We start from the raw sequence: 25584 nt of genomic DNA, 5'->3' as shown, positions 1-25584 counted from the left end.
GCTGAACCACGCTAAGATTCTGTTTTTCCGCTGTGAAACAGGCCCCGTCAGCTTCCCCCTGGGGTCATTGAATGGCTTCCAGGAGATTAGGCATGTAAAGTGCTTTCTATTATCCAGGGTAGTAGCACAGAAAGCCTTCAGGGCTCCTTGGACTAGGGAATCCCAGGCTCTCCTCCCCACCGACGTACATGAACCTGGAAGACAGCAGGGGGCAGCACCGGGCCGCTGCAGAAGGTTCTGCACCTGAAGGCGCGGTCCGTTCATTCCACAGGGATCCTGCGTCTCAGTACCTGGCAATCTGCCGATCCTCCATTCAGGCAGAACATTCGAGGTGGCTTTGCCAAAACAAGAACAAAATCACAGCCCGGCAGGATGAATTAAGGGGGAAACCAAGGAAGCAAGCTCAGCATAACCGTTGTGTGAGCTCAGAACCTGCCTTGCACATCTGGGCCCTCGGAAGCTGCCCGTTTCAGTTGTTGTCTTAAGATACTTCCCGATGCATGAAGGCCCCTCCCACGTCCCACCACCGGCCTGTCCTTTGAAAAAGGTTCGAGAACGCGTCGCAGGTGGAGGTTTACCTTGAGGTCTGTGTGAGGAGGAGTGACATAGAAAAGTGACCAGAGGTTGCACCTGAGGAGGAAGATGCCGTTTATACCAAAATACATGTGCACAATGTCTTTGGTGTTTGGCATGGGGTCCTCTCAACTCCGTCCTGTTCCTTTTTGGGTTATCTTTGTTCAGCTGAAACCCAGATGAGAACAGGACCTTGAAAAAGCCACAATCCAAACTCTGGAAACCCACACCTTCTCATAGAGGAATTTGGTGGAGAGGCTGCCTCAGGGTGTTGTGTCTCCACAGCAGGCCACTGCTGTTCCCTGTTCAAGCCACCATCCCCACTCACTGGCCCATCTGGGCCCTGTGCGGCTCCTGGAGACAGCTGAGGCCGGCAGCTTGAGGGACGCCCCTCCTTCTCTGCAAGAGGGTAGGAGGCCTGGGACCCCTGTTGTGCTATGATGTCTGGCCAGTCCTCACTTTCAACTCTACTGTCCCCAAGCATGGGGGTATCAGCACAGTCTCAATGCAACCTCTTCAGCTTGTTGGTTGTTTCTGTTTTTCCAAGGATACTGAAGGCTTGGTCCTTTGACCTATTAAGTATTAATAATAATTCTCATTATTCAGTCTGTGGGGCATGGATCAGTGATGAATACATTGCTTGGGGGATTTATTTAAGGGAAGAAGGCCTATGATTATGGGTGATGGGGGAGGTGCCGGGAGTCACAGCAGATGGTGAGTCGGAAGGGTAGGCATAGCACCCTTGGCAAGAGAATTGTATTCCCGTGCTCTGCGTGTCATCCTTTTGGGAAGCGCTAAGCAGTGAGTTTGCTGAGCCATCTCTAGAGTGCCCATAACTCTGACTGATGGCTTAGCACAGACTGCAGCCTGGATGGGAGGATATGACTGGCTAGGACTTTGCAGGAATCTCTCGGGTCTAGCGTGGGTGCCGCTGCTGACTTCGACAGCTGCTCTCCATGCCCTCTACTTCCTGCTGCTTTCTCAGATCCTCTTCCTGCTGCTCTGCTCCCTAACCACAACCCTACTAAATAGAGCCCCCTAATTCTCATCCATCCCTGAAAGATATTTTGCAGTAACATCCGCTGCCCCCAACTTTATGTGCTTGGTTATCTTAAAGTTATGACAAACTAGAGATAATGTGCTAATCCTGTGAACGTCACTCGTCTCCAAAGTGACACATTTTCATTTTTTAAAATGCAGCTTATTAACAGAAATAAGATTCTGCAGTTTCTGGTTGGCTGTGGAGTGACTATTTGGAAACAGTGGAACTTCCAGATTTCTTCCGATCCAAGTAGGATTTTGCTGAGGGTGGACTCAGCCCTGTTCCTGTGATATAAAACATATTTTCTTCATTCTTTCCTTCATCAAACATCTCATATAATCCCTGTTCAAGTGACTGCTTCAGGGTTCTGGGTTCCTGTCTGTAAATGTGTGTTCGTTCTTGCCTTGCTATAAAGAAATACCTGCGGCTGGGTAATTTACAAAGAAAAGAGACTTGAGTGGCTCGGGGTTTTGCAGACAGTACCAGAAGCGTGGTGTTGGCATCTGCTCCTGGTGAAGGTCTCCAGAAGCTTCCAATCATGGCAGGAGGCAAAGGGGCAGTAGGCACATTATGTGGCGAAAGCCGGGGCAAAAGGGAGAAGTGGAGGTCCCAGACTCCTTTAAACAATCGGATCTTGTGTGAACTGAGTGAGAGCACACTCATCATCAAGGAGGCGGTGCTGAGCCATTCATGAGGGGTCTGCCCCCATGATCTAATACCTCCCACTAGGCCCCGCCTCCAACATTATGGATTACACTTCAACATGAGATTTGGAGGGGACAAACATGCAAACTATATTATGTGGCTTCCTTTGCCCAGTATTTAAAAACCATTTGCCTTCCTCTGTGTGGTTTAAGTTGTTTTTCCCCACCCCAAGTCAATGAATGAGTTCGGAGGAGTGAAAGCTTCAAGTCAGCGAGGCCAGGATTTTTACTGTTTGGTTCAATGCTGAATCCCCAACCCTGAGAATAGTACTTGGCACATAGAAGAAGCTCAGTAAAACTTGATTGAATGGATGAATATGTGATTGGTTCCACAATGACATCACCGAGAGAATTTAGGGTGAGCTGGTCTACCCCTATGAACAGACTAGGCTGGAGAGCTACCGTCCACTGGGCTTAGGTTCCCGGCAGTGACATTCATCTCACCCTGCTCTCCAGGTGCCCGTGTGGCCTGTTAGCACCCAGCCTTGGAGCTGCCTGGGTTGGAATTACCCATGCACTGACTGTCCTCATCAGATGGCCAACTTCTAAAGGGAAGGGCCACTTTCTTTTTTTTTTTTTTTTTTTTGAGACAGAGTCTCGCTCTGTCGCCCGGGCTGGAGTAGGGCCACTTTCTTGACTCGTATTTTTGCCTCCTGGGCCTGGAGAACTGTCAGTGCTCAAGAAATGTCTACCAAATTGAAATTTAAATAGATACAGCCTGTGGGTTTGAATTTGGGGCCAGTACTTTTCCCAGAATGTCCTAAAATTTCTGTGTAAAATACCAGGTATTGTATCGATCAGATACTTAAGCACTGCCCAGAGCCTGTCATATTCTCAAGTCCTACAGAATCGCTTAATTCCTGAACAGCTGTTACAGCCACAACAACAATGGAAACAGATAATAACTTCAAAACATGGAGAGAAATTGAAGAATTGAAATTAATAAGTATGTAATTAAATGTTAGATATTTACCATTGTTGTGTGAACTTTGTTATTTGCTGAATTTCAGAGTCATGAACGTTTTATTATATTTGAAAATAATTTGTGGTGTAGATTATCCTCACTTCACAAAAAATTCCTGAGTTTGCACAGTGGGTGTCAAGGGATCTTAGCCAACCATAAATTAAATGAGTTACATAAAACTAAATAAATGTAAAAGCAAAATTATAAAAGTCTTTTCAAAGTGTGGACGGCAGAAAAAATATTTAATGATAGATGTGGATGTATTTTAATATGTTTGATGTAGGGTGAAGTCCTCTAAAAGTAAGGGACACAAATTTCAAAGCAACCTACCAAAATACTATAGAATTATAGCATAATATACAGTGCTTTCATAGAGTTTCCAAAAATTAGAAATACAGGCTTTCCCCTCTAGGATTTTTAGATTAATTCCTAATGTCATTGGTAAAAGCAGACATCTCATCTCATCATTATAAAAAATCTCCTTGACCTTTGGTGATTTTGCTCATCAAATAGCCTCTGTTTTGTAATCTATTTTTTTCATCATCTTCTTTCAGGAATCCTGTTCACGATGCTGGTATTTGGACCAGCCTGCGGGTTTATCCTGGGCTCTTTCTGTACCAAAATCTACGTGGATGCGGTCTTCATTGACACAAGTAAGGAATATATCTCGATGTCTACCTTCCATCCACAAGCGTTTCCTCCCTTATAAATGTGGCTTCAGCCTGTGGGTTCTAAAACCTTCTTGCTAAGAGACAGTCTTGATGCCCCTGCCTCTGTAGCTGGGGCTCACCCGAGATTAGATGAAAGAACATGGGTGTTGGTTCAGAGGGTCTGACTCAAGTCTGGGTTCTGCTAACATCTACCTAGAGGCTGAATAACCCCCGATAGCTGATTTTATTCCTCAAATCTGTATTTTCCTTATCTGTAAATAAAGGGTAACAATAATTATATCTGACTGGCAGATAAGAATTTAATGACAGTGTCTGTGTAGAAATGCTTGGCATATGCTCATTGAGTGGGGGCCCATTAACCTATGTGAGGATCCTACTTTCCAAACTAAAAGTTGGAGCATGTGTTCTGGAAGTGCAAGTGTACGAACGGGGTCAATGAGACAGAATATTGGAAAATCCTTTTAGAAGACACTGTTTTGGTGGCCTTTGTGAGGAAATATCCACATTTAAAACCATTTTAAGCAGAACCTGTGTTCTTCGCAGGAAGTGCAAGTGCATTTCTCAGAATACCCTTGAGTTCCCCAATCCATGATTGTGGGATTGAATGGGATGCTAGATCGATGGGCTAGACTATGCTCTGGTGACAGACAGTCCCAAAACCTCAGTGATTTTATCTAAGGTTTATTCCTTGGTCACACTACATGTGCAGTGTAGGTCAGCAGTGTCGGGGTCAGGGAGACTTGGCTCATCGTGGTGACCTGTAGATCTACTCTCAGGATCAATAAGCATTCTCAGCCCCCCAGGCCCAGGCCCACAGAAGTTCCATCCTGACCCCAGCTTGCACAGTTACCAAGGCAGGAAACCAGTTTTACTCTGGCCCTTGAAACCTCTACTCAGAAATGACATACAATGTTTCCCTCATATTTCATTAACCAAAGCAAGCCATGTGGTGTATTGGTTTCCTGTTGCTGCATAAGAAATTACCCCAAACCTAATGACCTAAAACAGCAGACATTTCTTATCACACAGTTTTTCGTATTTTTTTCTGTGGGTCTGGAATACAGGAGCAGCTTCACTGGGCAGTTCTAGCTCGGGGTCTCTTATGAGGCTGCAGTCAAGGTGTTGCAAGGTGGCAACCTGGTCTTGGGTCATCCCAAGGCTCAGCTTGGGGTGGATCCACTTCCAAGCTCACTGCCATGGGCCCACAGGAGGGGGCTACCTCACTGTGACACCCCTGAAGCAAACAACCCAAGAGAAGGTGAGAGAGAGCACCTGAGGCAGGAGCCACAGTCTTTTTATGACCTAATCTCAGAAGTGACATCTCATTACTTCTGCTGTATTTTGTTAGAAGCTAGTCACTTGTTCAGGTTTACTATCGAAAGAGAAGGGATTATTACACAAGGACTGGAATGCCAGGCAGCAGGGATTTTAGGGGACTATCTGGGTCATTGCCTACCATGTGCCGTCACATCTCTACCTTGTGTCTGAAAAAGAACACTATATTTCTGTGTAGTTTAGCATGTAGCAAAACCATATTTCCTTTCTCTCTGAAAACAGAGGGCAAGAAGCCGTTCCAGCCTTTGCTTCTCGTGCCGATCTATCCTCAGGATCAATAAGAATTCGCAGTCCCCAGGTTCTCAATCCATCATCTCTTGACAGTGCTAAATTTACTAATTCACCCCAAAGAAATAATGTGGTTTTAAATCCAATCAAGTCGCTTTGTGATTCACTCCATTAATCCCACTGATATATTTATTTGTAGCTAATGATGTTACAAATTTCCAAGTGGAAAAAAAAAATCAGAGGCAGCCCGATTTATATATACTTTTAAAGTGCTGAGTCTGTTCGGAAGGTGATTGAGTGCTGGTGTTTTGCAGCCGTCGGCTGGCCCTTTGAACCCATTTCCTAGGGAGTGCGGTAAGGGGTGGGCTGGGAAGAGACAGGAGGCATGAAGTGAGTCAGTTTCCATCTTGCTCGTATAGACAGGCCAGCTTCCACCACTGCACCCAAGGCAGCACAAGACAGGGCCAGCAGAGGGGATAGAGAGGAGGCATACTCCTGATGCAATGGGTAAGCCACCTTGAAGGGTAGCAAAGTGGCCAGGTGGCATATTTTGCCCTCAGTGGTATCAGTGGTGGCCTTGAACCAAAAGCCTGTGAATGACCAGAATATCTGAGCTGGAAAGAGCCTCAGACGTCATTCCTTTCCAACTCTTTCATTTTACAAATGAGGAAACCGAGTCATAGAGAGGGGAAGGGATGTCCCCAATCCAAGGAATGTATCTTCATAAAACCCAGATATCTGGAGCCTGCCTGTGGAGATTTCACTCACCAAACTCTCTTAGGAGAATGAAACGGCACCTTTTCTCAGTGCCTGAAATGACCAGTGGGTAGACAGATGGCTGGAGGGGGCTTAACCCATCCACTCCCAGTTCCCTCCATCTGCTGAGGCTGTTCCGTCAGCCTGGAATGCTGTTCCCATCTTACTGTGTTCGGCATCTCTGTTTGCCCATTAAGGCCCAGGGTGGAATGGGTGTGATCCATAGTTCCAGGCTCATTGGCTACTTGGTGCCTGCATGGATGTAAGGCAGATGGGCTCTTTTCAGTCCCGTGTGGGCGTCTCGCTGATGGCAGCCTTCCCCGCCAAGTTGATAGCGGACTTCCCTTTCTGTTTGTAAAGAATGCAAGGTGCATTGTCAGTCATGGGCTTTGTTTGCATCCTTCCCTCCCGGAGGCACTGTGAGGCACCGTGTGGCACAGCTCTTTACCAGTAGAGGGCAGAAGAATATCATTTATCCTATTTAGGGAGTCAGCCATAGAATTCTGTAGTTTCCAGCAGTTTTTATTGTTTCTAATCTTGTGACTGAAACTTGCCGCCTGCAGGTGGATTTGGGCTGTATTTGAGGAGGGGATTCTTAATATCTTTAGGGCCTCCCCTATCTTTTCCTTGCTTTCCTAAAACAGTGCTCTTCTCTAGGGCTGTCCAATGTATGGGAACATTACTGTAGGCATTAATAGACAAGGGCCATACACGTGGACACATGTTTCTGAAGTCCCCACTGAGATCGGGGTCCAGGAAAAGCAGCAGCCTGAAATTTGTAGGGAAGCAGCAAGGCAGGTCCACAGAGGGCCCTTATTATGGGGTAGATGGAGGAGACAAGGCGGCATCTACCACACAGCCTGGTGCCAGCATTGAGAGGAGAATCCAGTGAGGAAGGCTGGTTGAAACTTGTGAGTAGGTGCAGCTGGGGGTGCCAAGGAGGGTTGGTTGTAGACATGGGCCAGTTCTGGGGTGAGAGCCCCCACGGGGCACCTTACCTGGAGGTCCCAGCTGGCTCCACTTAGACATGGGCTGCTTCTGCTGCTGCCTTTCATCCATGTTTGATCCCTACGTGGTTCTCTTTGCTCCTCAGCTCAGGGAGAATAAATCCCTCCCCTGAGAGCTGGGGGAAGAAATTATGGTGCCTCCAGAATTTCTTTTTTAGGTTCTTTGTTAAACTGAAACCCAGGTGAGAACAGGAACTTGCAAAAAGGACTTAGTAGCAGAGTACATATCTAATCACTGCCTTGGCCAACCTTAACTATGTGGGTTTATTACAGAAAGATTAGTAGTAACAGCAGCCATGAACTGGTCACTTATTAAAGCTGTACATAGATTGCCTCATTGGAGCCTCAGCACATTCTCATGGGAGTGTAGATCCTACTATTAGGTGAGGCATTATCATGCAGTGGTTAAGAATTCGAGCACTGGAATCAGACTCCATTTGAATACTGACTATACCCCTTATGAGTTCTGTGATCCTGGGGACATTGCACACACATCCTGAGTCGGTGCATGGATGGCATGAGTTACTCATGCAAAGCATTTAGTACAATGCCTGGCGTATAGTAAGCACACAATAAATACTTACAATAAGAAATCCGAGAGGTTAACAGTTTCCACAGCTAGGGATAGAGCAAGGATTCATCCCCAGGCCTGTCTGACCTCAAAGCCCCACTCTTAACAGAACAGCTGGCTTCCCTGAAACATCTCCAGAAATTTAGCCAAAAGGCGGCTCCCTTCCATGGACAAAAGCCTTGCTGAGATGACCTAGCCTCACCAGCACATCCATGCAGACTTATCCTGAGGCATACACCAGCCGGCCTCGCAGAAGGCTGCATGGCGTTTGCAGCTGGAACAAGATGTGGCCATCTGTTTGCTTCACAAAAAAAGGTCAACAGACTGAGAGCCTCCTACTCTGCAGTCCTGAGGGCTGGCTGCTACTGCTAGATTCCTTCATTTTGGGCTAATTAGCCCAATGGCTGGGATTCTAGATGTTCAATGCCACCCTCCAGCCTTAGCCCCTTCCTGTCTCCAGTTTCTAATTAGGTTCGTAACTTAATGATACTCTTGGAATTCTTGGGTCCCATAGCAAAAGTTTGGCAACATAGGTTAAACAAATGAGTAGATGAACTACCAAAAAAATAAAAAAATAAAGGTCCATATGGCCCAGGAATAAGAAGTAAATGTCCCCAGTTTGCTTTGATCTGCTCTTCTCACAATCTCAGGTATCCTCATGAGTGTGTAGGTGGGTTGGTTGGTTAGTTTTAAACTGGTTTAACTGTATTTTCAGTGACTTTTCATTTGATCTTGGAAATGGGTGGAAATCTCCATGAGCCCCCTAGTTCAGTTGACCTTTGACAGAGCAAACAGCTGTCAACAGCTCTCAATTTACCCAATACAAGCAACAAATAAGAACAACCTAAAAATCGGATACAAAGAGTGGAAGGGTCAGAAAAATGAATCTTGTAAGGCCGGGCATGGTGGCTCTCACCTGTAATCCCAGCACTTTGGAAGGCCGAGGCAGGTGGGTCACCTGAGATCAGGAGTTTGAGACCAGACCGGCCAATATGGCGAAACCCTGTCTGTACTAAAAATACAAAAAAATTAGCCAGGCGTGATGGTAGGCACCTGTAATCTCAGCTACTTGGGAGGCTGACACGGGAGAATTGCTTGAACCCAGGAGGTGGAGGTTGCAGTGAGCTGAGATCTCACCACTGCACTCCAGCCTAGGCAATAGAGTGAATCTCCATCTCCAAAAAAAAAAAAAACAAAATGAAACAAAAGAAAAAAAACGGAAAATGGATCTAGAAAAGGAGAAACACCTTCTATGCCTGTTGACACCTATGTCAAGACAAGTCCAAGATGTGCCTGGCTTCATGACAGATATTTCATGGTACACCCAGTGTATGGCTCTTTGCTCTACTCTGCAACCCTTTTCTCCTGTCCCCTTTACCAGACTTCCCTCAGAATGAAACGGCATCTGTTCTCATCATCTGGAATGACCATGGGGTAGATTAGTGGCTTGATGAGGGAGTTGAGCCTATTTAGTTAGAGACCCCTGAGTGTGCCACACCTTGACTCAGCCTGTTCCCTCAGCCTGGCATACTGTTTCTGCCTCATTTTATTCAACATCTTTCTTCATCCATGTGTCTAGTTTTGTTGGCAATTGAATGCATCTAAGTAAATGAGACAGATTGGTGCTTTCAGTTTTGTTCTGGGCATCTTACTGAAAGCAGCCCTTGCCAGAAGGCTGAAACTGCAGCCATTTTTTTAAAGTTAAGACACTAACTAGAACCAAATAGAGAGGTAAAGAAGTTTTCAAGCCTTCCTCCCTACCTTTATCTAAAACAATACTTTTGCTATGCCAAGCCTGCCTGAAACTGCTGTTCTTATAGAACATGGATTTTTATTTCCTAAACCTTTTGTACTAGTCAGGGTAGGCTAGGTTATGTTGCAGTAACAAACAGCTCCCAACTCTCAGCAGCTTAGAATACCAAAGGGTTCTTTCTTCTTTGTGCTAGATCCAATGCAGGTCAACAGGGACATTTCGTTTATTGTAGCCTGTCAGATACCATCTTAGGAGGAAAGCGGGGGTGGAGTCATGTACCAGCTCATACACACTTCCACCCAGAAATGATACATGTCCCCTTGCTCACATTTCATAGGCAAAGCTCTGTGGCTTATAGTTACACCTAACTTTACAGAGTGAGGAGGTGTCATCCTCCTTGTCCTCAGAGGAAGAGGATCCAGTGCAGACACTGATAACATCTACCACACCGTCCTCTTCCAGCCACACAGAGAACTCTCCCTCAATATCCCTAGTTCTGAAACAGTGTCTGTAGAGCATTGACGGACAATTGCCAACAGGTGGAGGGAGATTTTTCACCATAACTAGCCAAACTGCCTCATAAAAATAATATTTGTTAGCTGGGCACAGTGGTTCACACCTGTAATCTCAGCACTTTGGGAGGCCAACGAGGGTGGATCACCTGAGGTCAGGAGTTCAAGACCAGCCTGGCCAACATGGTGAAACCCCATCTCTACCAAAAGTGCAAAAATTAGCCGGGCATGGTGGTGGGCACCTGTAATCTCAGCTACTTGAGAGGCTGAGGCAGGAGAATCGCTTGAACCCAGGAGGTGGAGGTTGCAGTAAGCCAAGATCACACCACTGCACTCCAGCCTGGGCGACAGAGCGAGAATCCACCTCCAAAAAAAAAAAAAAAATTAATATTTGTTATAGAGATGGACAGAGGCAAGACATTTCTCAGACAGGTCCAACCATTAGTTGTCTTCCCCAGATCAAACTCACCAAAGCCTCCCTCGCCCTCAGGGCAGCACACTCCGCAGCTGAGCTGTTGCCCTCAGCATGTTATTTCTCTCTGCCACAGTGCTCTGGATAATTGAAATGGAGAAAAAAAGTCAATACTTCCCAAAATAGTCAGTGATGAGTGTCTTGGATCTACAGAATCCTGCTGTCCACCACGTTCATGCAGGCCCCGTCTCCTGTCCCTGCCCGGGTGGCAGGCGGGCTTTGGTTCTGACACAGGTGACGTGCCCTTCCCCATCTTTCAAACTGTGCGCCAACGTCAGCCTTCCCCAGACATACACATACCTACAGGGAGCAAGTTGACACGTTCACACAAACCACCACCTCCCCCATCGCCATGCCTCTCCCTGGGTTGTTTTCTCACGCATAGAACAACAGAGTCAGTAACTTCCTAAAATATGACTTTTCTAATTTTGTTCCCCTGAACAACTGCTAGGATTTCTCTCTCTTTACCCGCTCACATCTGCCAGCTTTTCAATTCCCCCTTTATGGAGCCTGGAGAAAATGGAGGGAAATACTTCAGCTCCCTTTTGCTGTCTTTTGTTTTCATTCATTGCGTGGCAGCAGGTGAAGAAACACAGTAAGTGACTAGTGAAAATACTCCTGTTCAGCTACCAGAGGCAGTTTCACTTCCTTGTGTCTTCCCTCATTTGCATAAAGGTGCTTTCAAGATCACCTTGTGTTTTCCCATGCTGTACCCTTTTTTAAAAAGATCCCTATTTTGAGATTCTCATTTATATACATATATGTACATAAAAGTGAGAATAACAAGATCTACTCTCTATATAAAGAGCCTACTATGCATCAGGTGATTCTTGCTCATTGCCTGTCATCCTTGCAACCACTCTAGGTTGAAGCTGTCTTAATTTTGCAAATGATGCAGCTAAGACTCAAGGAGGGTAAGTAACCTGCCCAGTATCACATGCTAGTAAGTGGCAGAGCTGGGATTCGCAAGTAATCTGCCCAGTATCACATGCTAGTAAGTGGCAGAGATGGGATTCAGCCCCAAGTCCTCAAAGCTTACACTGTCCCCTCTCCAGCAAGTAGCTATGCAGAAACATCTGGTCCGTCGTAGTGCTGTTATTGCTGCTGGGTGTATGTCAGCATCTCCAGGACAGTGACTACCAGTGTTCCAAAGGCCACTTGCTACCTACTGGAAGAGCTGGTGGCCTTAGGCTCATGGCACAAAGAGCAGGAATTGATCATTCACCTCGGGCCCTATAGGGAGCCCAGAACAAAGTCCAGACATTGAAGAGGGGCAGTGGAACAGAAAGGTGAGAGTGTGGACCTTGGCATGTGTATACCTGTGTTCCGTTCTTCAGCCCCGCGAACCTGGGCGAGGAACCTAACCTTTCTAAGTCTCAGTTTCTCCATCTATATAAAATAGAGATAATAAAAGTCCTGCCTTGTAGAGTTATGGGGAAGGTTGGCTGGAACAGTTAAGAATGTGCTCTGCATAATGCCTGGTGCAGAGGAAGCCTTCAATAAATGATGGCTGGCATTATCATTAATGCTAGCTGAGGAGGCTTCAGGGAGAGCATTTTATGAATGCTGAAGTGTTCATCTGGTGTCTGCGGTCATTACTCTTCCCAGAGCTGTCCATCCATCTGGTCCAGGCCTGCAGCCCTGTTGGTCTTACCTCATACACCATTGCCCAGACCTCCCCAGTTCTCCTTCCATGTTCCAGGGGCATGGTTTATTATCAAAGAGACATTTCTAAGCAGCTCACCTGGGAGCCATGCTGTGCAAGGCAGTTCTAAAGAGAGAGAAAGAGAAAAACTGTACCAAAGGGTAAGCTGAAGTTTATTTTCTTGTGACTTAGCTGGCACAATCAAAGAAATAGTGGTACAATGCCACCAAACCACATGCATAGCACCTTTAAGCACATGAGTTGGCTGCAAAGCTTTGTATTAGAGAGCTGGTGCCAAACCACAGGCCATCAACAAGGTTGGCATTAATTAATTAATGCATGGAAACAAAGGACCCTCACCATAAATAACAGGCTACCATCATCTGGGTGCCCAAGCATGTGCCAGGCTCTCTTCTGAGCATTTTATGTCTGGTGTGGTCATTTGATCTTCCCACTAAGTACTGCCATCATCATAGATGTTATACAGATCAGTAAACTGAGGCATAGAGAGTTCAAACCACTGGCCTAGGGTCACACAGAGACAAGGGGGTAGGACTTCAACCCAGGCAGCCTGGCTTCAGAGGCCATGCTCTAAAACCCTATTGTGTGCCTCCCCTTATGAGCTGTGAACCTAATTTAAGACAGTGAGTGGGGCATTGAGTGGGATCTCATATGAGCTGCTTTTTGGAAGCCAAGAGTGAATATACCTGGTGAAAATCTACCTCTGAACAATAAACATTTCCTTGTGTTTCTTTGAGCATACCTTGGCAGCTCTGCCAAGCCAGTTTTAGCCTAAATTCAGAGAATGTCTGGCTTCTCACTGTTTTTGTTTAGACTGATATAAACATAGGGTAGACAAGAAAATTAAGGAGGGAATGTGATCAGCCTCCGGCTTTGAGAGAAACAGAGCCGCTGGTGTGGAACAATAGGCTTCACAGCCTGGCAGCCAGTGTTCCCGACCCCAAGTCATTTCTAGAGCCCTTGCCCTCTCTGTTCAGCTGACTCAGATTCTCAGCAAAATCCCCAGTGGTCCAGGCTTCTTTACTCCACTAAGCTGTGCTCTTTCCATTTGCAGGTAACCTGGACATCACTCCGGATGACCCCCGCTGGATCGGAGCCTGGTGGGGTGGCTTTCTGCTCTGCGGTGCCTTACTCTTCTTCTCTTCCCTCTTGATGTTTGGGTTTCCACAGTCCCTGCCCCCGCACTCAGACCCCGCCATGGAAAGCGAGCAGGCCATGCTCCCCGAAAGAGAATACGAGAGACCCAAGCCCAGCAACGGGGTCCTGAGGCACCCCCTGGAGCCAGACAGCAGTGCCTCCTGTTTCCAGCAGCTGAGAGGTAAAGGTGGCCTCATCTGCCTCTGCTCAGAACAGTAGGGGGATTGGGATGGGGGTGATGAGTGAAGGGGTGGCACCCAGGACTGGGGTGCTCGGGGACTTGGTGGAGGCAGAATAATACTGGCTTGCATGGCTGGCCTCTACCAGCCAGGTGCTTAACTTATTCCTGAGAAGTAAGTAACCTGACTTGCTTAATAAAAACAAAAATAGCTACCATTTGTTAAAGGGACCCAGTGGTTAATATAGGACCTGACATTTAATAAACATAAATGTCTTTAGAAGGAAGCAAAATAGTCTGTGGAGCTTTTTTGAATTCTTTCAAGCCACCTATAAGCACCTGGAAGCAATAAAGGAATTTTAAAGTTGGCTTCCTTTGCCTGATATCAGCATTCTTTAAAAAGCCACCTCCAGCTGGGTGCAGTGGCTCACATCTGTAATCCCAGCCCTTTGGGAAGCCATGGCAGGTGGATCACTTGAGGTCAGGAGTTCAAGACCAGCCTGGCCAACATGGTGAACCCCCATCTCTACTAAAATACAAAAATTAGCCGGGCTTGGTGGTACATGCCTGTAATTCCAGCTACTTGGGAGGCTGAGGCAGGAGAATCACTTGATCCTGGGTTCAAGCTCACCAGAGATTGCAGTGAGCCAAGATTGCGCCACTGCACTCCAGCCTGGGTGACAGGATGAGACTCCATCTCAAAAAAAAAAAGCCACCTCCAAATTACATTTCTTTAGATTCACTTTGTCCTTTCATTGCCTCCACTAAAGATGAGAGATGTTTTCCTGCAGAAAGAAATATTAACCCAGTCTTAATGACACAGTCACACTTTAGGATGCAGCAAAGCTCTTGCTATCATTTTTTAAAGAAAAAAAGTGCAACTTTTCTGACAAAATGGTGAAACACAAACAATGATGCAGAATGAGAATGAGAACCAATCTGTGTCCTCTAAGGTTGCCTTGGCTTGGAATGTCCCCGTCCCCATGCACATGTGCTTAATAAAAGTCTCATTTCCAGTAGCCCCCAGGCAAGGAAGGTGCCTGCGACTCCCCTAGTAGCAGGAGAGTGATGCCTGCGACTCCCCTAATAGAACAGCCATCCATAGAAAGTGTCCTGGTAACTAGACCCCTAGGAATAAATTGGGCAGGCATGAGAGTGTGGCTTTCAAAGGACATCCTGGCCCTGGGCGACTACAGCGTTTGCAGGTTGCTCCCCATCCCTGGATGATGACCTGGTTTCCCTAGGGCTCTGATTGTAAAAGCTGCACTAGTAATCACTTATCTTTCATCTCTGGGAATAAAAAGATGAAAAAGATACAATGGTGCCATCAGAGAACTCACCATCCCACATAGGACCAGGCCTGCAAGTCAGCAAAGGCAGCCCAGTGTTTTGAGAACCGCAATAACAAGCAGTACAGGTGGTTACAGAAATGCAGCAAAGAGGCAGAGAGAAGCCCACCGCTCCTGGGCTAGGAGTCGCAGGTGAGGGAAGGGTCAGCGGCAGAGCTGAGCCAAGTCTTGAGGCCTGCCATGGCTTCAGCATTCTTCGGTCATGATTCAGTCGCTCATTAACTCGTTTGTTTTATTCCATCGGTAGTTACTGAGACCCTACTGGGTGCTGAGCACAGCCTTGACTAAAGCGATTTATATTCTGGAGCTTATATTCCACTAGGGTGCAATAGGCAAGGTCAGAGCAATGACAAGGTAAGCAAGCACTGGGTGAGCTGCCGTTGAGCTGACAAGTACACAGTCAGGTAGACAAGTCGGGGACCCGCAAGGCCATATTGATTACAAATTGTGATCTGTATACACACAGGCTTCGCTTCTGACGGTTAATGATTTTAATTTAGAATGAACAATTCCCAGAGGCAATTGGTCCATAATGGACTAAAAGGATGTCTCAACAGGAAAGGAAGACAGTGTTTCTGCAAGATTCCTTAAGAGCCAAAATACAGTGAAATGAGCTATTATGCTGATAAACACATTTTACACGTGCCAGTGCAGGAAGTGGGGCCACAGTCGTTTACGTGATTGATTTCTCCATGCGAGACACATGCTTTTGCTATATGAGTTTTTCCACCAAAAGCACCATGCAGTGCTCCCTGGCATTCCAAAACCCTTCATCCAGTTTGCATCCTGGGAAACCCACGCTGCAAATGCACTTCTATATACATGCAGTGTGTTACACATTTGTGGGTTTAAATAAGCTGAACAGCGTTGCATGTATACGTAGAACTGACTTGGCTCCTAAAACCTCTATGTTGCAATTTCTCATCCATTTTTTCTGAGCTTTCAAATGGGTTTCTTCTTTAGCCATCAATCTGTGTCCCCTGCCATGCTCTGCAGACAGCAAAGGCCCCTGAGAAGAGCTGGCATTGCACCAGGAAGAGCTCTTCCAGCGCCCTCTTCTCTGGAACTTAGAGTCTTCTCCTGCTCCTGGGAGAGAATGGGGCTGTCTGCTTTGACGCAGACCCACCTGGGTTAAAAAGAAGCTCAGTCGCTTCTTAATCACACAGCCTTGGCCACATCACTTAACTCCTCTCAGCTTTCACATGTGGTGTCTGGTTTAGTCTTTACCAAAGCTGTGTAAGGTCGGTATCACTGTTTATTCCTATCTGTAGGTGAGAAAACCAAGCTCTGGTGATATGAGGCTTTGAGTCTGTGGTTCGATTTTAAGAACATTCCCCTAAACAAAGCGGGCTTCAGAGGTCTGCTTCCAACAGTCAGCCATCAATTGGGTTTGCAACCCTTATCCAAAGCTGAGAGAAGGAAAGCCCAGAGTCTTGCTCCAGGTCAGCCTGGAAGTCCCCATCTTACAGCAACAGCCCCATAACCATCTTACCATGCAGAAAGCAGATGAACAAATGCTTGGGTTTGTTAAACGCCAGTATCTCCCTGATGTGGGGGCCTGCCAAGCCAGGGCACGTTTTTACTTCTCAGCTGTGCCACCAAATAACTTTTCCTTTAAGACCTGGCTCTGGCTCTGCTCCTCCCTGATCTTGCATTTTGGATGGCCTGTTTTTTACACACCTCACATTCGTCCTCTTGTGTCCTATCCTCCCCTTTCCTATATGTTAAGCCGTGTGTGGGCAAGACTGCACCTAGTGTGCTGAATCTAGCAAATGCTCAGAATTTGCAGAATTGCTTGTGAGAGGCTACACCTGGCGGGAAGAAGTTCAGGGACTGTAATAGACAAATGTACAGTATCATCATCAGATAGTATATTAAATAGCATCTCCACAGTTTTGTGCTTCATTGTAAGTTGTCTCCAGCATCTCTTGCCCTGAGAGACCTTTCTGCAGCCACATGTCCATCTGCCTTCTCCCTCCAGCTCTGTACAGTTCCTGGAATGCATCAGGCAGTCTCTTGTTTGCTGCTATTTCTCCCTGGAATGCCCTTCTTCCTTCAGTTCACTTCTGGGCTGGACTCTGTTCTCACCTCCCCAGGAAGCCCCGCAAAGCCCCTCTGTGTACCTGCCCCTATGTACCCGGTGCTAGATTAGCTGCTTTCCTCTGAGTTCCACAGAATCCCTGCAAAGCACCTGTGAACACATTACTGTGGCAGTCTCTCTGCTTGTCTGTGTCTGCCCAAAGATTATACATTTTCCAGGGATGAAGCTGTAGTTCATCTGTTCATTTCCAATGCACAGAACAGTGCATAGCATGTAGGGTGATACTGGTTGAATGAAGTAATAAGTGAATACTTTATTGCCAGCCTGCATGTATGTATAGATGTGGACACGTGCACAAATAGCAGGTAATGATTGTTTTTTGTGCACTGTCATATTTCATCCCTGTAACCTTAGGAGGCATCGGTACCACTTACCAGTAAGGCAAGTGAGGCTTGTAGATGGAAAGGAAAGGAATTTGAACCCGGGCGAAGGCTCCAGTGTCTGTCTTTTTAACAATGACATTATGCTGCCACTTCTGACAGTAAACGGACACTCTCTTAAAGAATAAGTGGCGTCAGCAGGTGCTAACTGACTTCTTAGCAGAGTGTACTAAAACTACGGCTGCTGGCTGCAACAGCACAGATGTACCCTAAAATGACGGGGCTTCCAGACACAGCTGCAGCCTAAAAGGAAGGGAAGAACCAACTCCCTGCAACCATTGGCCTGTCCTGACCCTCTGCCAGGTTTTCTAGCTGGGATGAGTATAACCGCACCAGAGGTTTAAAATCCAAAGGGAGAGTCCTGCCTTTGATCACTGAAAGAGAGGGCAATCAAAAGCTGAGCACTCTTGTCACTGAGTGCTTCACGCTGACTGCCAAGTGGTCTCTTCCTGTCCCAGAAAAGATAGCAGGTGCCAGCTGGGTGGGCAGGGCTGGGGCCTCAGGCTCAGAGTCTTTAAAGCCACCACCCAAATCTAGGAGATGAGTTATGATTTCCAGAGCTCTTGCATCGACCTCCCATTTGGCCCCCACTGGTGGCTGATGGGGTGGTTATGTTACTAACCTGTCCTGATCAGTCATCAGGACACCAAAGCTGGCAGGTGGTTGGGGAGACAGGGAGGGGTGAGTGATGTTAAACCGGGCACTTAGATTCCCTTGGCTGGGCTGGACCTATTTCTCCAGATTCCAAATCCCGTGCTCTTTCGCCTGTTTCCTGTAAGGGTTCACTAAATTGTTCATAAACTGATGAAAGAGGAGAAAGGGAATCAGGCTGGGGCCCATGTAACAAAGCCCTTCCTGTGTCTGAGAAACTTACACTTCTGCTCAGCCTTTCCCCCCTCCAAAAGAGGCCATGGAGAGCCCAAGCTCTAGAGAAGGTTCACCTTTTGAGGAGTTGAGATCCTCCTGGGTCCTTGTCACCTCCCCTCCCCTCGAACAATGCAGTCCATCATGGAGTTCAGCTGATTTTGCCACCCAAGTCTCTCTCCAGCCTGCTCTCGATCTCTGTTAATCCGAGAGTCCTTGTTAACATTAACAAGGTAACACTCCACACTCCAGCATGCCCTGGGCCCTCCAGGCTGTTGTCCATGCTGTGATCTCTTCAGAACACACCTGATCAAGTTGCTGCCTCTTGCTTTAAGGGAAGGAGGCAGAGTCCTTCCACGGTCTCTGAGTCCCTCCAAACCCTTCTCATGCCAGTCATGCCCTGTTCCCTCCACACCCACCTCACTGGCCTCTTTTTAGTTCTCCTTATACCCCGGGCTCCTTTCCTCCTAGGACTCTGCATTTGTTCCCTCTACTGGATTTCTGATTTCATCTTCAGACATCAGCTCATGCGTCATTTATTGGGAACATCTTCCTGACCTGGTGGTACCCCTTCCAAGGCACATCATAATTTTCCTTTATATGTGTGAATAATTTTCCTTTATTCACTTACTCTGTACGCTTCATGAAGGCAGGGATTGCAATTGTTTTCGCTCATGTCCTGGTACACAGCAGGTGCTCAGTGCCTGCTATTTGATAGGGGAGGGAGTAAATGGATTGCCGCTTTCCCCAAAGCTCCCCTGCCCCCTACTTCCCACTCAGGGTTTTGGCCTGTGTTTGACCAATCCGTGGACGTAGACTTGGCCAGAGCTTCAGGTGTCCTGAGTGCCACCACCAGCCCACACGGGACTGCCTGTGTTGGAGAGGGTCTGCTCCTGGCACCCTGGCTGCTGAATGGTAGAGGATGTGCCAGCCCTGGTGCCAAAACTGACTTGCCCTGGGGACTCTGGGCTTCGTGTTGTCACTTGTCCATCTTCTGGAAGGTGCTTTACATCTTGGTCAGGGAGCACATTCACCCCCGCCCCACCACTGTGCTTCCTACAGTTCAGCAGGAGCCGCAGATTTGCCTGGCCACAGGACCCAGCTCATGCCTCTCCACGGCTCAGGCCTGGCCACAGGACCCACCTCATGCTTCTGCATCTCGGCCTCCTCTATCCATTACCATCTAGTAGTCAGTTTCTGCTATGTTTTTCTTAATTAAAACCCCATGCCTGGCTTTCAGCATAACGTTGTCATGAGGAGCCTGGTGATCTGAGAGTCCTCGTTCTGCCGGCTAACCAGCTGAGCGTTTTTTTAATCATGCACTGTGTCCTCAGAACCATGTTCTTCCTGTGTGTGGATTTCCTGTTAAAGTTTTTCTTTCCTGATTCCATGGTGAAGGAGACCATCTGCCCTCCCAAATGCTTGGAATCCTGTGCCAGGCTGTGATTTACATTCTGCCATGTCACAGGAGTTGTTTTTATAGGTCCCCATGGACCAGACTGGTCACTGGCTTAAGTTCTTATCAATATTGATTGATAGGGGAGGGGACCTGCTGTGGACAGCACTGGAGGGATAGGTCCATAGATAAGCTACAGCTGCACTTCTCAAGTTATTTCAGCAAAGCTCCTGAGACAGACCATGTGAGGGTGCCTAGCATGATGCCTGGCCCTTTGTTGGTATTCCTGGAGTGCGTGTTGAGTGAAAGAATGAAGGAAATAATTAGAAGGCAGCATTTCCCAATGAGGGTCCCTTGAGATACTCAGGGAAAAACAAACCAACAGCAGCAACAACAGAAGGATGGGGAAATGGTTACATGGCCAAATAACTTTGGGAACCTGTATGCTGTTTGATCCTCTCTGAGATTCATACTTCTCAAACATATGTGACTCGGAACTGTTTTATTCACATTAACTGTGGCTACTTGGCTAATGCTTCCAGAATATAGGGTAGAAAGTGGAAAGGCTCACAGGAGGTTCAAAGGGATGAACTGAGGACCAGAGAGAGGGAACTTGGAGATACTTGCTTAAAGATTGTAGCATTTCACCCCAATCTGGAAGGATGAGCAGGATCCCCGTGGATGGAGAGAGAAGAGCTTTGGGATGGGGGACAGGGATGAGCAGAGACACATGGACAGGAATGCCCAAGACACTGTTGGGAGCTAGACGTCTGGTTTTAGAAAAGGTCATGCTAGAAGGCAGACTAGGGGCTGCTCCCACACCAGCAGTTCCTGGTATCTGAAGCTGCTTATGGAGGCTTTTGTGAAATTATGAATGAGTTATTGAAAGCCTTAGCATTGCCCTTCTGAAGCATCTGGACTTTATCCTGAGGAGCCCTTGTTTCCCAGCCAGGAGTTTGAGTCAGCATCAGCTGTGGAGTTTCTTGAACCACCCTGTGTGTGGGCCACAGCCCAGGAATTCTGATTCTGTAGGTAGAGAAGGGGTCCAAGCATCTGGATGTTTTTGAAGCTCCCTAGATGATTCTATGTGAACTCCCAATTGCCAATGAATGCCAGAAGCAATGGGGGTTCTTTGAGTGGCCTCCTCTGGGGGCCAACAGGTCAGAGCTGGTCCTCCTGCATTTGTACAGGCAGGGGACATGTAATGGCAGGGGACTCACTCACCAAATAAGCTTGAGACACTGTAGACACTGTGATCCTTGTGGAGATTCATAAGTGATATATTAGCACATGAAGGCTCTGAGAAGGCCTGCTGTAAACTCAACACTTGAGGAAATACCATCAGGAACTCTAGGCTTGAAGATGGGCATTTATGTCCATCGGGTATTTCACCCCCACTGTTTCTTTTATGAATGTCAGTATTTCTCTTTCCAGACTTTCCAGGGTGAATGCCCCCATTGTTGGAGTTTTCATGAATGCCAAATGCAGTCAGCCTTGCTGCCACGGAGGTGGCCACCACTCTCCCAGAGAAGGTTCTTAGAGGCTGGCCTGGAGTAGTGAAAGCGGTTGTTTGCTTACAAAAGACTATTCCCTTAGTCTTTTTTCTGTCTGCTGCCTCTGACCTGGAAAGACACCATGTTGGGTCTGAATAAGACATTGCTGCCTCCCAGGCTCCTTTCTTCATCTCTGCGATCCTGAGCGGAGCCTGCGCTTTTGTGACTTCACACTCCAGAGGGATGGAAATGACTGGGGTGACACCAATTTGGAGCTGCAGCTTGCAGGAAGCTAACTGCACCTCTGCAGACACTTGCTTCGTGCTTTAAACTGGCTAATGGGCAGCCACACGACTCTTTTTATCTTAGGCCTTGTTGGTGGGGTTATGAAGCACTGGTGACCTTAAAGGAATCAATAGGATTGATGGGGGAGTTATCCCAGCCAGCCCGCACCCAGCTAACATTGGGATTTCATTCTAAACGCTCATTTCTGGTGCTGATCGTTTATTTGTTCACTCAAGCCACAAGCTTTTCTGTGCAAAGGAAGCACTACCCTGTGCCTCTTACCTCCAGAGGATGGTCAAAAGGAAACCCGGTAGCTGCTTCTCACAAACTTGCAATGAGAAGGTGCTAGGAAGTGCTCCCATGGGCTCCTCAATAGCCCAGGGCAGAGGTTAGGAGGCAAGTTCATCCACAGCAATGAAACCACAGTGGGTCTGAAGCTGGAGCTGGAGGCTGCCCCACCTGGGGCCAGTGTGTGGCAGGCACTTGCTTTTAGAAGACTCCCAGACATTGCAGGCCTCTTCTCCCACCTGGGCTTCCCTCTACCCCTTTGCAAGGGAATGGCTTAGACACCTCCAGAATCGACAGTGTAAATGAAGAAGAGACTGACATTCTGGATTACTGCCCCCATAGGCCAGGAGTTTGAGTCAGCATCACCTGTGGAGTTTCTTGAACCTCCCTGTGTGTGGGCCACAGCCCAGGAGTTCTGATTCTGTGGGTAGAGAAGGGGTCCAAGCATCCGTAGGTTTTCAAAGCCCCCCAGATGATTCTTTGGGAACTCCCAATTGCACATGAATGCCAGAAGCAATGGGGGTTCTTTGATCTCCTCTGGAGGCCAACAGGTCAGAGCTGGTCCTCCTGCATTTGTACAGGCAAGGGGCATGTAATGGCAGGGAAGTGACTTACCAAATAAGTTCACCCTGACTGTAGAAGCGAGGGTCTAAATGTGTTTCCACCTGGACAGTGAACCTGTGGCATGTCACTAATGGTTTGTTCATAAGTTTGTTTCTGTTGCCTCAGTTGATGTTTCTTAAGAGGCTATAACAGTTAGCCTTCAAAGCTTTGCAATTCATTCATTCATTTTAAAACTTATTTATTAGATTTTTTAATACACCTTGAGTTTGTTAAGTGTCTGCCTTACTGGGCGTGGTGCTCACATCTAATGACGGAACTGCTCCATCCTTGTTCCCAGGTGGCTTCTGGCTTGGGAGACGAGAGGGACTCAGGCAAGGGCATCCAGCCTGCACGTGGCACATCAGCACAAGGGCTTAAGCCTGCACAGGGCACATCAGCAACCAACTCGGTGGTTGCTAAACCTTGATGCTATTCCATGACACTATTTCTCCTAGGAGTCACCCCACCTTGGATTCACACCTGTACTTCTGTCAGAGTATTTTTCTACATCTTTATTATTTCTTCCCCTTTCCCTTTTTTTAAGTTATGATTTGAAGACTGTCATTTATCTCATCTAAGACCTCCCTGCTCTCTGTTGTCTCCTGTCTGTGGGTCTCATGTGTTGGGAAGCTCCTCGTGGCAACTCAACATTCAGAAAAACAACTTTTATAGTTTCAAGTCCCCACAAAATACCTGAATGTTAAGCATGTGGACTTTGGAGCTCAGGCTGACCTTAGTTCAAATCCACCCTCCCTCACCTCCCAGCTCTGCATTCTTGGGCAAGGTGGAATTTATAGCCGCCCAATGAAGCCTTGGTTTTCTCATGTCTGGAATGACAATGTTAAGACGATAACCCAAAAAGCATTGGCTACCGTTGTAATTACTGAACAGTTGCATGCATTAGCTTCATCTCCCCTTCTTGGGAGCCGTGACAGTAGTGTGTTGACAGCAATGTTATCAAAGGAAAAGAAAGTCAAGGCCAACTTCAGCAGAGAGATTTAAAGCAGAAACGCACTGAGAGTCCAGCACGTACACTGAGCCCCACGATAACCACTGTCTGGGGCAACTTCAATTCCAGGGAACTGGACATGGAAACCAAGGCCATGGACAAGTACATTGCTTCCTGACCTGGCCTGCTGCCTGGCCCTCTGGAGGTAGGAGCTCTTCTTGACCACAGAGATGGCCCAGGAACTCAGCCCAGCCCACGTTCTCCATGGCTATGGCTGCCGCACCTCACCTTCTTTCCCTTCTCTGCTAGTTCACCAAGCTGCAAACACAGAGACATCTGCAGCAAGCCGTGTATCCCCACGGCTCCGAGGAACACTCCACATGACAAGGAGCCTGAGGGTTTCCTCCCTGGCTTGACCATGGATCACTTTTTTGTATTAATTATTATTATTCTTACTGAGCTCACACCTGTGTGCCAGAGACACTGGGCCACATGCTTTACACACTTGGGTCTCATTTCATCTTTATAGCAGTCTGTGGGATGGAGTTCTGTGCTCCAGTCACTTCCACATCTACTAAAGCCTTGAAGCCAGAATTCAATCCCCATTACCTGACTCCTTAGACCAGGTTCTTAGCCATTATTTTATACAACCTCATTCAGCAAAACCTTTTCTACAGTACAAGCCTCCTCTTTCAGCTCTACAATTCTTTCTTCCTTTTATTAATATTTCTCCCTCCCTCTCTCCCCTAGTTCTCTTCCCTCAAAAAAAAAAAAAAAGGACTAAGTCCCAGATCAATGCCAGATCTGGTCATTTTCCCCAACCTAAGTAGAAATTTTTTATTATTATTATTGCTATTACTATCATTATTTCTTAGAATTAAGCTGCACCTTTGACTACCAGGAGTAGCCTGCATGCTTAATCTTCAAACCAAGAGCAGCTCAGAGGCCAGACCAGAATAGCATACTGGTTACAAGCACATGCCATGGCAGCAGGTACCAGGGTTTGAGTTTCTGCTGTGCTGCTCTAACCATGGGACCTCTCTCTGCCTCAGCTTTTTCATCTGTAAATGGAGGATTTAATAGTCCCACGATCACAGGTTTGTTGTGAGCATTATGTGAGCAGATAGGTAAGCATTTAGAACGGCATTTTTGCACAAAGGAAATGCTCTGTCAACGTTAGTTTTTATGACTCCTCCAAAATCTGCCTTTCTCCGTCCTGAAGGACCCATAAGTTTCCAAGAACTCTTAATCCTACAGGAATCTCTTTTGAAGACTAGCAGTAGAAAACCTGTTTTCCCTAGAGACCGCTCTCCTGCCGCTCTTTCCAACTTTGTGTCATCTTGCTGGTGACAGTACCAAGCTCCTAATGAGAGTTGAAAAGGTTTCTCCAGCTGGTGAGGCTGCATAATTCAAGCCAGCCTACCTCCCACCTCCAGCTCCCAAGTTCTGAGGCTAAATTGGTAGGTGGGGGGGTACATGGCTAAGAGAGTCTGTAGATGTTCAATGGCCTGGTGTGGCCTTGGTTCACCAGTTTCTGTTTCCCTGGGCCACCCCATTAGCTGCTGCCTCCTTAAAAAGTCAGAATTTTATAGGCTTAACAATCTATTTGAATGAAAAAGCTTGAAACACGAGGTTGGCCCTGGCACCAAGCTAATTAATAGCCCTTCTCAAACTAGGGTTTCGGAAGGTAGGCTGAACCTTTGAAAAGCAATCATCTTTTGAGGGTGCCACAAGTCATTGCAATAAAACTGGGGATGGAAGTCATTGCTTTGAAAAGCAATCATCTTTTGAGGGTGCTACAAGTCATTGCAATAAAACTGGAGATGGGAGGAAGAACCTGGAAGGAAATAGTGAACCCAAGAGGAAACTGTCATTTCTGGAGGCAAATTGCCTTGGCAGAGGGAAAAAAAAGAATGTTCTTCATGCAAATAAGGCCCACTGAGGCTTCCTCAAGTCAAATGATTCAGTCAAATCATTCTCAAACCTAATGATTTTTCACATCTAATTCAAGGAGAAATTAGTTATTAGATATTAAGACAAAAGCAGGCAGACTCCTATCTTGACAAGGAATCCTTCCCACTGAAGTGGAATTATCTCCAGAATAATTAAATTGCTTGCTGAAGTATAAAAGCATTCCATTAACCGGAGTTGCCTCTGTTGAACAGTGCCTTCCTCATCCCCAAACAAATCATGATGACTCTGAACAAGGACAGGGAGATACCAGGACCTAAATAGATAATGTGATCAAACTGAAATCATCATCAGTGTCATTGATGAGCCAAAGAGCAAAGTTGCTAATCAGCAAAT

The 25584-nt window shown here is 46.9% G+C and overlaps 1 protein-coding gene across 7 annotated transcripts in view; it reads left to right on the top strand.

The window, feature by feature from the left end:
- The window catches only part of SLCO3A1 (solute carrier organic anion transporter family member 3A1), a 321546-nt gene that overhangs the window by 244776 nt on the left and 51186 nt on the right, over positions 1-25584 (top strand). For all 7 annotated transcript variants that reach the window (XM_055277138.2, XM_055277135.2, XM_055277136.2 and 4 more), the window contains exons 3-4: positions 3838-3936; positions 13309-13572. In XM_055277138.2, coding sequence (XP_055133113.1) covers positions 3838-3936; positions 13309-13572 — 363 coding nt within the window. The remainder of the gene's footprint in view (positions 1-3837; positions 3937-13308; positions 13573-25584) is intronic.

This window comes from Symphalangus syndactylus, chromosome 5 (genome assembly GCF_028878055.3).
Source record: "Symphalangus syndactylus isolate Jambi chromosome 5, NHGRI_mSymSyn1-v2.1_pri, whole genome shotgun sequence".
NCBI lineage: Eukaryota > Metazoa > Chordata > Mammalia > Primates > Hylobatidae > Symphalangus > Symphalangus syndactylus.
This window is presented reverse-complemented; position numbering and strand designations above follow the sequence as displayed.